The 14,017-nt window shown below is 32.6% G+C and overlaps 1 protein-coding gene across 1 annotated transcript; it reads left to right on the top strand.

Moving 5' to 3' along the window:
• The first annotated feature begins 1,177 nt into the window (after positions 1 to 1,177).
• Positions 1,178 to 12,922, top strand: LOC113393752 (uncharacterized). Its single transcript, XM_064216776.1, has 11 exons — positions 1,178 to 1,396; positions 1,485 to 1,596; positions 1,873 to 2,004; positions 2,606 to 2,664; positions 5,631 to 5,787; positions 6,395 to 6,563; positions 6,915 to 7,097; positions 8,408 to 8,555; positions 8,868 to 9,770; positions 10,418 to 10,508; positions 11,276 to 12,922. Exons 1-11 carry the CDS (start codon positions 1,366 to 1,368, stop codon positions 11,460 to 11,462), a joined length of 2,172 nt encoding a protein of 723 aa, XP_064072846.1. The 5' UTR covers positions 1,178 to 1,365; the 3' UTR covers positions 11,463 to 12,922.
• The last annotated feature ends 1,095 nt before the right edge of the window (positions 12,923 to 14,017 follow it).

The raw sequence follows: 14,017 nt of genomic DNA, 5'->3' as shown, positions 1-14,017 counted from the left end.
TCATTATTTATTTCTGCTCGATGTTGGCATTAATTAATTTTTAGGATTATTTTAACTAAGTCAATAATATTTGCATACCTTCCCTGATTAGAAAAAGTTCGTGAGCAAAAAATAGCTTGAATTTGTATGTTTCTAAAAAAACATAGGTCTAATAGAAAAAACTTATTTGTCTAATATGGACAACGAAAAAAATATTTACTTCTGAATTTTCATTATTAAGTTTATGATTAATTTGTACTAACATTCTGGAATTATGAAATGTATGAGGCCAATAAATTATAAAAAATATATAAGGCCATGTAATTTGTCAATGGTATTTCAACTTTTATCTGAAGAATAAAATTTACATCTCTACATTATTTCTATGCAATAAGTAATTAATGAAAAAAATCATAAGGTAATTTATTTTTTTACCTCTACATAACTTTAATTGTGAGTTTACACAAATTAATTTTTGAAAAAAACTGTGCTGTCTTCACCAAAAAATCAAAATATACTTTATTCAAGTAGGCTTTTTAAAGTACTTTTGAATCGTCATTTTACAAACTATATTAAGTGAAGCTACCACTGGTTCGGTATGTAGATTCTACTGTGAAGAACCGGCAAGAAACTCAGTAGTTACTCTTTTTCAACATTTAAAATAAAAAGTAATATTAGTTAAATACAATTATATATGTATATAATATATCCTGCCTGCCTGAATCGGCATAATATTTTTTACCATTTATAATCTTTTTTAATGGCACGTGTTCTACCAGGTAATTATTTGCGTTAAAACAACTTTACTTATGATCATATCAACGTATTTGGTTTGCAGTTTTGTGTAAAGCATTTTAAATTAATTCAAAAATGCGCAATTATACAGTTTAAACTTCATAAAATGAACGCAGCTTATATTTTAATTTATTAGTGGTATTATCTGTGGCGCTTTGTTTATCAGAGTAAAAAACAGTGCAGTGCCTAGAAAAATTATCGACTGTCATTAAACATAATTTTCAAAATTTTGTTTTAAACAAAATGAAAAAAATATTTTATAAAAATGTTATTAAAAATGTTTTTATTGGTCTAAGATGGTAATTTTATGATAATAATTTAAATTTTGAAACGAAGGAAAGTAGCAGAGTCTCTCACTTAATTTTATCGATATCGATCACTAAAGTAGGACTTGTCATACTAGCTTGCACAGCACTACTTACGTTAAACCGTTTTTATTACAAAACTATTTTTGTACTTCGTTGTAGCGTAACGAATTTATTTAGGCTAATGAAATATAAACAATTGACTTCTAACGTACAAGCGTGACAATTTCCAGATTAAAATAATTAATATTATTGTAAATATTATAGTCTGAAGTTCGGCAAAAAAATGAGTCTTGACGGTGATCGAAGCACGGACGGTGAGTGTAATTTTAAATGTTTATTATTGTGACTATGCGTTGGTATACTTCCTCATTACTGACTTGCATGGTTTATTTTCATTTTTAGAATATATCGTCACGGCCCTACAGATCTTTCATTATTGCGGTGCCAATAGTACTAATACTTTACGGGTTGATGATTTAATTGACAAATTCGCGCCTTTTGTCAAAACAAATAAGTAAGTAATTATTAATTTATTTTTAATATTATATTTTACTACTGTAATACTATATTTATATCCACATTTTTAAAAATATATTAAAGTTCTTGTTTAATTATTTTATAATAATATTTTATTTGATTTACAACCCAAAAATACGTACTTACTATAATAAAAATAAAAACTTCATAGTGTCTAAAATGTTTACTATCACAATATTCTTATTCAAACATATAAAGATATTAAAATAATTAATTTATAGAGTGAAAGAAAATAATTAAATTCTTTACATAGAGCTGAGTATAGTTATCTCCGATCTCTATTGGACCCGGATCAGAGCAATCCTGAGATAACAGTTTCAATGCTGGCATCAACACTGAACAAGTATAGCGAAAACCAAAAAGTCAAAGTTGACTTGGACGAGAGGTACTAATATAATTCTATCAACAAATTTTATATAACTTAAAACTTTGTATTTTTAAGCTCAAATTAAATATTCAGTTCCTTTTAAAAGTATATTATTCATTAATACTTTTTATCACGACTAATGTCATTAATTGGTGAACAATTGGTAGAATACCAAAGGTATATGAAATATCTAACTTACTTGCTTGGTGGTAAAGCTTTGTACAAGCCCGTCTGGGTATATACCACCCACTTATCAGAAATTCAACTGCCAAACAACAATATTTAGTATTGTTGTGTTCTAGATTGAAGACTGAGTGAGCCAGTGTAACTAAGGGCACAAGGGACATAACAACTTAGTTCCCAAGGTTAATATTTCTTACAGCTCCATTGTCTGTCTTGTATGGGCCGTGGTAACCACTTACCATCAGGTGGCCTATATGCTCGTCTGCTAACTTATACCATAAATATATACATACATATAAGTAATGGTCAGTTTGGTCTTCAGTCAATCAATTGGCTCCATTTCCAAACTCCCTGATAATATGCTTATACTACACCACAATCAGTACTGGTGTTGCTTTACAAATCAAATAACCAATGTTTTTTCTAATCTCCACAGTTTCAATCTGAAGAGTGAACAGGGCCCACATGATTCTGATTCCGGCATATCTACAGATGGTAAGTACTAAGTACACTTCAAATAAAATATATATGATTGATAATGATGATGTCATTCTTATGGCTTTCGTCCCGTTAGTATATACATAAAGTTATATGGTGTATATTTATATTATGTATTGGTATAATGTTATTTATATTACATAAAAAATATTGTTATTTAGTGATAAATTGTTTTTAAAATATCTAGAGATTTCTGTTAATGAAATATGATAGAAAACCATAGTCCTAAATGGCTTATCATCACATAGTATAAAACAAAGTCGCTTATCGCTGCTGTCCCTGTGTATGCTTAGATCTTTAAAATTACAAATTAAAACGGAGGGACATAGCGGTTTGTATTTTCTAATGACTAAAAAACTATGAATGTTGTAAGACATTCGGTAGTAGGTATCTTTAGTATCAGCATTGCACCTCTGCGAATCCGGGGCTGGTCACTAGAGATCAATAAGTTTAAGTAGCAAAATGTCCAAGTACCCAGATTGACTTTATATCAAAACGTTTAACTATCGAAACATAAGAAGTATGTATAGTACAATGAGCAAATTGTCCGTTTTTTTTTTAGTACAGTCGAAAAGAAAAGAAAATTAAATTGAATTATTATAAATTTCTAAGTAAGATGTATTAGTTAGAGATTAGTCGGTTGTACAACATAGACTAGTCGGCCGACTTTTCGGCCTCTTCACTTTTGCTGTGCACAGGTCAGAGCGATGTTTATGTGTAAAAAATAAAGTATTATCTTTCATTAAAGTGAATGAGCTTAAGATCATAAAAATTTCATCATATTAAAAATAAAGTTTTGTCTATGTATTTTTTTTTTTTTTTATCAAATGAATGTAACTAGACTTATAAAGTAAAGTAATTTCTACTATATAATTTTTATCATGAAATACATATAATAAAAGAAACCAGTTAGTCGACACTCTTTGTCGAATAGTCGCCGACTAATCGGAACATCTTTGTAAATAGTCTTTGAAAATCAGATGAATGAAATAAAATAAAGATAAACTTAGAAAATGTGATCCATCATTTACTAATAAATCTATACAACTTCTTTATATTGAGGCCTATGCGGACCATCACTATTTAGGGAAATTCTTGGGGTACAGATAACCCTCCTAGACCGGTTTACCAACGCACCGATATCCCGTAAGCACCTGAGTCAGCGTGAAGTTTAATGTACGTTACTCAGTGACTCCAAGTCATAATCTTACCTCGTTGAGGTGCTGAAAAAGAAATTCACCCAGGAACCCCGTCCGGACTAGGCGCAGTAGATCTGTTACTCAGTCATTCAAGCTCCATCTCAATCTCTAGCTCCGTGAATTCTGGTGGAGCCACATTGTAGTCCGGAGCGAAGGGCCATATATGTATGGAAACTGAAACTTTTAGATTAAACAAAAGACGTGAATATTTTTTTTCCGACTAGGAAAGTTGGAATTCTCGAATTATCATATAAACCTTTCTCTTAAATTGCTTTGTTCATTAATGTAAACCGCATTAAAATCTGTTGCATAGTTCAAAAGATCTATGCGTACAGACAGTGAGAAGCGACTTACATTTATACTATTTAGAAATTATATATGTTGCTGTGCTTTGCAAGCGTGTATTTCATGTTATACAATATATAATTACAAATCAATATATTATACTATTAAACACAATGTTATTACTCCATTGTCATAAATATAAAAAAAATAATCATGTTAAATGATATACGACAATTAATACAAGCATAACTCTTAAAGTGTAAAACAGATAAATTATTTTTATACTCAATAAAACTAAAATTGTACAAACATTTCTGCATTCATTCTGTCACATGAAGCTTGTGTAAATATTTGCTTTTATTTCTGCTACAATATGTTAATGATTATCTGAACTGTATCTGATAAAGGCAGTCTTGTTCTAGTTTTTGTTTAATTTCACAGCAAAATGTTCGTTTTTCTGTACAATTTTATTTCGTTTATCGTATTTTTAATTTTTGTTTATAATTTGTTACTTTTTCAATGTGTTTTTTGGAGGTATCTGAGAAGTTTAATAACTGTTGGACAAAATGGTGAGATATTTGATCTTTTTAGTTCGAAGTTAATCATTGATCATATTAATATTTGGCTATCAAAATTCTGGTGTTCAATGATTTTTAAATCGAATTTATCAATACTCAATTCTTTAATTTTTAAAATGTCAAAGTAAGGTTGTGTACTAAGTAAACTAAGGCTAAATAAGTATCCATATGGCTAACTTTAATTAGATCCATAAAAACTGTTTGAAAGTAGTAGGTACGAGTTTATGTAAAACTACCTGAACCTGCGGCTTTACACACTTAAAATTTAATTTAAGACGAAATTTTTTTAAGAACTTCCTTTTATCCCCTGACATTACCCCTCAAAAGGTTAAAAAAGTAGTCTGTCAGTTCTAACTTCGGACCAAATTTCAACCTAATCGATTCACTAGTTTAACCCTGAAAGCGCAACAGACAGAGTTACTTCCGCATTTATAATATCAGTACAGATTACTTCCGGGTTAAGGTCTATACCACGACGATATTTTTTTTCTAATTATTGTTGTAACGAATAAATGTCTTAAATTTATGTTTCAATGCGAGACTGTTTGAATAAAATTGACTAAAATATGTCGGTAGAATCTTAGTCGAAGATTGCGGGTTCAAACTCAGGCAAGCACTACGAAATTTTCTTGTCGGCGCAGGAAGTCATCGAGACGAAAATCTTCCACACGTTTATCCACCAAATCGTATTGGAGCAACATTTTATTGAGGCTAGCTCGGTGGGACATTACAAGCTGTTAAATTATTATTCAATTATTACATATATAATCTTATTTGTATTTTTTTGCTGCCTTTATTTTTATTGTCTTACGCACACTAAGATATCTTGTAAACGAGCGTCACTCATAGTAATAATGCATTAAATAATCCAAGCTTATACTTATAATAATTTTGTCGTCAGGATTCCAATTGCTAGAAGAGTTGCAATGCGAGTTGCGCGAGAAGTCCCACCTGGCTCACCAGCTGCGCACGCAACTCGAGTACTCGGACCGCCACCACGAGGAGGCGCTGGCGGCGCTCAGCGCGGAGCGGGATACGCTGAGGGCACACCTCAATATGTACGTTCTAGAGCCATGTATTCTTCTAGCCTTTATCATTGTTAGAAATATGTCTATCTAGTTAAAACGTAGTGATTGTCAATGAGATCATCCTAATGTCTTTGATTAAAAACTAAAAAATACTTTGTATTGAACAGGAATTATAGTCATTAAAATTAGACATAACAGTCATATATCATAATTTTTAGTTGTAGAACCACTCACTCTACATTCTACTGCCAAACAGCAATACTAAGTATTACTGTGCTCCTGTTTGAAGGGTTAGTTGTAAGTAACACTGGCAGTGTAACTACAGGCACGAGGGATATAACATCTCAGTACCCGAGGTCGGATGGCGAATAGGAGATGTAAGGAATGGGTAATTTCTTCTACGGGGCCAATGTCTACGGGATGGGTGACCACTAACTAACAGGTGGCTTATTTGTCTGTTCGCTTACCTGTGCCATAAAAAGAGTATGGATTCAAAGTATTGCCACACTCAATCCAGCAGGACAAACGACAATCAATCGACAAGGTGTAAACACTTCGAACTTCCAAACTCTTTTAGTCGAGGACCTCGATATCATAATGTAATCGAATTGAAAACCACGGTGAATGTACCGACAAGGCTACGCGACGAGTCGTCGGCGCTGGGCGCGGTGCGGCGCGACTACGAGGAGGCGTGCGAGCGGCTGTGCGGCGCCGAGCGCGCGCTGGGCGACGCGCGCCGCGACCTGGACGCCGCGCGCCGCGCCGCGCGCGGGCTGGCCGAGCGGCTCGCGCTGCTGGAGACCGAGGCGAGTCGCGCGCTCTATACTGTCTGCCGCTGGTGTGGCCATGCCATTAGGACATCCTTGTCGGCAAAGTTACGTCTGTAAAACTTGACGGTCGCTTGGGACTTATTGGTTATTTTTTGTTTTTCATTACAGTTACTCATTGACGTTTTAAAATAAACTTAAATATAACTTTGAAGTTTAAGTACCTGTTGAATATTACTCCGAAATGAATTTTGTTGATTTAAATAGCTGAATTTGGGATAAAAAAAAACAATGTATTGTTGAATTTAGTGTATTATTATGTATATTACTTCTACACGGAACGGTAAGTTGCATGATATGATAACTAATTTTCAATGTTTTTGTTTATAGAAACAGACCCTCCAAGAATTGTTATCTAAATCTAAAGAAGAATGTCATCGTATCAACGACATGTACGCGTCTCGGCAGTCCACGCTATTAGTAGAAAATGAAACACTAAGAACGGAGCATGCTCACCTAACGGCTCGTCTGCAGGACCAAGACGAGTTTATACAACACATAATAAAAGAAAAAGTTAGTCCAAATATATATCTTAATCATTCCACTTACACTTCATATTTTCCACTTAAATCGAACAAAATTGAAACAACTTACATTACATTTTAAAATAATAATTATTAAAATTAATTATTAAATTTTTATAGATATTAATTAAATTATTATTATTTAAAAACTCATTCAGTAATTTCCTACAATGATAAAACTCTTATGTCAACTCAATTCAAGGTCAAAGTTATTTACTTTTATTCCTAGCATTTTAATATTTATCTCATTAGTTTGAAATACATGCAATTTTCTAGGAAATGTATAATTTCATTACTACACAGATATTAGAGAGTCTTCAGTAAAAATATGATAAATATTTTATTTTGTATGTAGAGAGATACATACAAATTGGTAATTATCATGCTATGATATTCACAAGCATATTTTAACTTCTTTGCCTAGTTATATGGACGAAACATTATTTAAAAACAGGTGTTATATAAATGTCTGGTTAAAGAATCTTTATCTCATACGAATCACATTACTTTAATAAAGACACAAATTTTATAACAGTTCAACTGAACACACAAAAGTATCAATAATATACACTTATATAATAAAGAAATTCGTTGTATATGTGTATGGAGGACTTAATCCCCGGAACTAATAATCCAATTTAAAAAAAAAGTCATTGTTCAAAAAAAAAAAAAAACTTTGTAGCTTCTTAAATTCGTGATTGCTATACATTATATTTATATCATATAATTAACTTTAAATTGCGCGAGGATTACTCGGATTGCTTTGCTTATGACATGGATGTACTAAGCGTGAATATTTTATAATATAACCCGATCTAGATACGGCATTGAATATTATGAATAACGTATAGAATTAAATAAATAGTACTAGTAATATTTCACTTTGTCTTACGATTAATGATGTTAGAATAGATTGATTTTGTAATACTACAATGATTTTGAATATGTATATTTCTAAAAGTTACGTACAGATTTGCATTGATATTTTTTTTTTTATAATTGGCATTATATGTATGTATGGTAACACCATTTAGGCACGGGTCCCCGTGGAACAGGCAAGCTTAGCTCTCGTCAGACGCACAGTTGTCGGTTTTTAGATTGTGCCTTGAGTCTTACAATTATATTCAAAGTATTTCTTAGTTTTTTTTTTTAAGCCCGACTGGGTAGATACGACAAGAGATGTGCACAATTGTTTATAAAAAATATTTTAATGCAAAATTCAAAATAGTTTTAAATTTTTTATTTAAATACTAAACGCAAAATATGTATTTTCAAAATATTCTTTATTAATATTTTCAGGATCTTCTCGAAATGGAACTAAAAGATATGCTGAATAAATCCAATCAAACACACTTGCGCTTGGATCGCTCTATCGACGTCAGCTACACGGAGGACCAGATGCTAACGGCGCTGGACACTCTTAACGCTGATAGCAGATTTACACAAGGTAAATAATGATTAAGACACATTAATGTCTTTATCTATTTTATTTTAATATTTTTAAGTAACGCTTATTTTCGTTTAATGAATAAATTAAGATGCTTATTATTATGACAAATAATCCCCCATTTTTATCACCCCGTAAATATCTTACTATTCAACATAAATCTATGTTTCCTTTAAAAGTATAATTATAATTGTATTTCTGCTATTTAACATTTTCCATATACAACAACAAACCTTATTCGTATATAATGAAGCTTAATATCGCTTAATTTTATACTAATGCTTTGTACGCAATCGCTCGGCAACTGTTTAGAAGGCCGTCTGCTGGATGAAGAATCCTTTGTAAAGGCTCTCCGAGAAGACCAGGGTCGGGTTACGAATATGTCCCTCTTCGATGAAATACGATTAAGTTTCTGTAACATGTCCAGACATAATCTCAACGATCTCAACTCTACCCAGCCTTCTGATAAGCAATCTGAACACGACAACTCCCTTATAACAGCTGCCACCCAAACAGAAAATGAACTTTATTCACTAGATAAAAAGGATGATATTTGTATTTGTAAACGTGAAACTTATGACGATTATAATCCGTTAAGGAATAGTACAACGCAAACTGATGAAAGAGAATGTTATTCGTATAATAAAGACGATATTTGTTCAAACGATGATAACATTAAATGTCGAATAAATTATGACGTTTCATTCAATACATCGTCTTGTCAAACAATAGATTTTCCGTTAAGTGAGTCTTATGTCTATATACATAAGAAACAATATAAAAATATCGAGACACAAGACAAAATGACAAACACAAGTTGTCAATTATTAGAAGTGTTCAAAGACATAGAGGTGATGAATTTCGGTACACAGACGGATGCAATTGAAATTCAACCTTATGTTAATAACAATAACGATCCACTTTGCATTGAATGTCACAAGTGCGTTGAGTGCGACAGATTAAATAAATATATTACTAAATTGGAAAAGGAATTGAAACACGCGCACTATACGACAAAGGAAATGCAAATCGAATTCGACAAATATGAAATTAATTTAAACAGGCTGAAGCGATATGTAGACGAAGGGAATGAGGATAATCGGTATTTGAAGACGGTTGTGGATAGTCTAACAGCCAAGCTCGATACACTAGAAGGCACGTGCGCAGGTCAGGGAGATAGGATGGAGAACTCGGTGGGAATTCAGACTGAAAGTGGTAATTTTGTAGCGTGTATAAAATATATATCAACTTAATGTAGAGTTGGTGTTAAAAAAATATACTGTAAATGTACTGTACCGTTTAATAATTAGGGTTTTATCGTAGTGTATATTGTAATGTATTTTTTACAAAAAATTATCTGTATTTTTAAATGATGTAGTTTTTGAGATTTGGTGATGGAAATATCTTAAATATTATATTAATTATACGTAAACTTGTAGCGTCTAGTATTTGTTTCGTTAGAATTCAGGATTAGTTTTAGATATGGATCTGGAGATTGTGTCAAAAGATTTCTCACTTGAAGTTGTCGCCCGCAGCTTCGCTCGCGTTTTAGGGATTGGTCGTCAGTGTTTAGATTAGAAAAAAGAAGCCTATGTGCTTCCTTGGAGTTCAAGCTTGCTTCATTAACAATTTCATTAAATTGGGTTCAGTGACTTAGCTGAGAGAGAGCAACAGACAGAAAGACAGTTACTTTCGCATTTATAATATTAGTATATATGACTAGGATTTTTTTGTCACTATGTCCAGGTCGGTTAGTTGTTGTGATCGTTTTATATAGTTCTAACAATAAACACAATATTTAACATAAAAAAAACGTTTATAATTACTTCGTAAATGATAATAATAATATTTCTTTATTACAGAGCAATCCTCCGTGTCCACCCAGGCTGATATACCTTGCACCGACTGTACATCACGGCTCATTCCACATCGCGGTCTCGGGAGATATTTTTGGTATGTCTTAGCACATATTAAATTATTTAAAAATATCAGGATCTCCATATTGTCGCATTTGGTAAAGCCAAAGAGAAAATCTAGTCATCAATAATAATATTTTCTTATTTATTTATTTTTTGTTGGAAAAACATATAAAAATTGTCCATTTTGGACAATATGATAATGTTAGAGCAATTGCAATTGGTACAAATCAGTTTTGCTTTAGAACTTTAACTTGTTAAGAAACGTTGCATCACATTAGAATTTTTAATTTTACTTATATTCGCATTAGAGTTTTAAATTTTACTTATATTGGGCTTAAAAACGTTTCAATATATTAATTCTCTAAAAATATATAATATATAATAAGGCCGACCTTAGACTATTGGTTCAGTCAAATGGAACAAGTCACTAACACCACAGAGTAAAGAAAAAATACCTGTATGCCAACGGACTCGTCTAGACAGGTCGACTATGTGGCGACCTCGAGCCCAAGCTGACAAAAACTCGCTTGGGACGCGCCGGTCAGGGGTGTAAAAATCTAAATTTATGAATCGAGCTGATCGTGCCATGTAGTTGATTTTACTATTTTTTAGATATTTTATATTTTAATCTATAATAAAAACACACATTAGATTCCCGGTATCGGTACCCGACACACGTGGACTAGCGATAAACGAATACGGGACAGACTAGGTATAACAAAGAATAAATAAATGTGACAACCCTGCGGCATCGCACGAAACTCTACGTAACGTAGTGTGCTAATCCATGGGGCGCGGCAGGGAGCCGCTGAAGTGCGCGTTCCAGCTGCTGGCGGCGCTGTGCTTCGTGTGCGCGCTGTGCGCGCTGTGCGGCGTGTCGCGCGCGCGCCGCGCCTGCCGCGAGCCGCTGCCGTGGCGCTGGCTGCAGCCGCACGACCTGCTCGACCTGCTGCTGTCCGTGGAGTACGTGGCCGACGTGCCCATGTAGCGGACGTGTTTAGCTTCAAGCGCTCGAGTCGGCTGCCCTCGTGTTTTCGTCGTGTCTGTTGATCGTTGTAGTATACGATTGTGAATTCCACTGTCGTTTAAAATACATGCTGAAATAATATTGAGCATCATAAACTTTATTATAATTAGTTTAATACGTATTGAATTATTTCCCCTATAAAAGTCGTATGTGGGTAGTAAAGTTACGCAGTACGTTGTCTTCTTCCTTTAAATGACAAATAACCAATGGTAGACAGAGATAAATCGGTGCGCGACTATCAACTCAAGTATTGTAGAGCCGGTTAACCACTCCTTTGCTTTGCTTCGAGGTCAGCGATTCAATTGATATTAATAAACGGATAGTAAAAAGGTTTTTTTAAACAAACTTGTATATAAAAAATTCGGTGTCTATGCTATTGTAAGTATTGTCATCGAAACTGAACAAAAATGTAAAATTTTAATGCCATAGAATAAGAAGAAGTAGGTTCTGAATTTGACCTAAACAAACTAATAAATATTGCAATTAAAATAAAAGCTAGTAGAAATACCCATATAAAAATCAAAATATATACATAGATTTTTTTTAATATTTAAAACAATATTGTCTGAAATACTTTTGATTGTTGTTCTGTATTATATAAAATATTGTCCAAATGTTCATGACAATATACATTAATAATAAATATGGTATATTATGCTTGATAAATACAAACTGATTTATAACGATTGCTATAAAATTGACAGTATTTTGACAGGAAATATATTTGGATCATCCAAAGAGATATGGAGCAACAACTCCAAAATATAGATCAATCTTTAGAAAGAGACAAAGCCGTGTAGTCAGTGCCCATCTTCTTATATCGGCCTGTAATGAGAATAACTCCAACAACCAGTAGCCGAAACATAGCTTTGTCTCTCTCACACGTGTCGCTCTTATTTGATTCAAACGTTATTACCATCTCAATAAAGTGTCGAATACACTAGGGAAAATTTTGTCCCGCAACATGATACTGCAACTTAGAATAATATCCCACAGCTTTTTACATGACGCAAAACATGTTGCTTGCTTCCGCTCCGAGTGCGAGCGCTTGTGTCCCGCGTCATTGTCCCGTTAATTCTCACCGAGAGTAAACGTGTACGCAACGTGCTTCTATGTTTCATAATTACGTACGTTTCATCACTCCTGAAACAATTATGTACACAGCATCTAAGCAATCTCCTCGAGCGACATTTTTTTTGAATACTGACTAGTGTAGCATACAGTCATCTCGGTGACATTCCACCTAGTTGCAGGTCCCATAGCATGTTGCTCTCATTGTTCCCTAGTGTAACCGTGGCTTTAAAATTTATGAAATCATCTTACTATTCCAAATCGTATAATTTAGTTCATTTCTAAATGTTTCTTTCTAACATACTTCATTTTATCGTTTCGATTTTTTGTGTCTACTGAAGAGATAAACATCCTTTTTAATAATTTGTAATTAATTTCTTATAAAAACATTTTAACACTTCATATGAATGTACATATTATCCAATGCATAATGTGTGTGTTAGTCTGTTACGGTTTACGGTTATAATATTTATTGACATTGTTAGTACATTATTTACATCACAAGATTATAATCTGTAATATTAATTTTGTCTTTACTTACCTAATGTAATGAACATGTAAAATAACTTTTCATTAATATTATATTTTTTAATATTAGCATTTAAATGATGATATCTATTATTTGTTAAATATTAACATTTTCTATTAATATAACATGTCTTCCCAGTTTCTTAATACTGTTTTATAATTTTATTACTTTTATTGTTTGGATAAAATAACATTTTAATTTAACATATTCAGTCTCCAGTGCCTAAACAGTTTCGTACATTATATGTGTCGTATATTCACAAATCTAGTATATGTTTGTATGTAACTGAACTCCTCCTAAACAAATGGAATTTTGATGCAAATTTTTGAGTGTGTCTCTGGATGGTTTAAATTGAACCCGGTAGGTGGCGCCGTGATTGGAATGTTAATAGAACTCTCCTGGTGAAATATCACCCGGACGAAGTCGGGCAGCTATTTTATGTACGAAAAATGATAGTATATGTATGTTTGAGATTAATATACTTCGACGCTGTTGGCTAATTACATTGACAGTTGGCACATAAAAAATTCATGTATTTATAGTTTGTATTTCGCCGCTAGATGGCGCTGCAGTACACATACACATCTGTATCGTTCAACTGATCGCAATGACCATTAGTAAATATACACGCAGGAAAATGTTTGCCTTGTTTTTTGAGTATTTAATAAATTCGCATTAAATCTAATATAGCGTATCCAAAATCATTCAATTTGATACGAAAAATTTTAATCTCACTATTGCTGTTTTGATATTTATTCTATTTTACTAAAGAATGTTATTAAATATAATTTTCCCTTCAAAAGAGCACTAAGGATAACGGGAGTGGATTGAATATTATGAATGATATTAAACTATTAATTGTTGCGTAATATTTGATTGACAAACAGATAAAATTAAGCAAAAAAAAAAGATATCA

The sequence above is a fragment of the Vanessa tameamea genome, chromosome 13, assembly GCF_037043105.1.
Source record: "Vanessa tameamea isolate UH-Manoa-2023 chromosome 13, ilVanTame1 primary haplotype, whole genome shotgun sequence".
Classification (NCBI taxonomy): Eukaryota; Metazoa; Arthropoda; class Insecta; order Lepidoptera; family Nymphalidae; genus Vanessa; species Vanessa tameamea.
This window is presented reverse-complemented; position numbering and strand designations above follow the sequence as displayed.

What these genes read in the sequence shown, in the direction of transcription:
- LOC113393752 (XM_064216776.1), top strand. Translation starts at nt 1,366, where the DNA reads ATGAGTCTTGACGGTGATCGAAGCACGGACG. An exon ending in AAAGTTGACTTGGACGAGAG is followed by an intron (nt 2,005 to 2,605) that starts GTACTAATATAA and finishes TAATCTCCACAG; the next exon opens with TTTCAATCTGAAGAGTGAAC. An exon ending in GGGAATTCAGACTGAAAGTG is followed by an intron (nt 9,771 to 10,417) that starts GTAATTTTGTAG and finishes TCTTTATTACAG; the next exon opens with AGCAATCCTCCGTGTCCACC.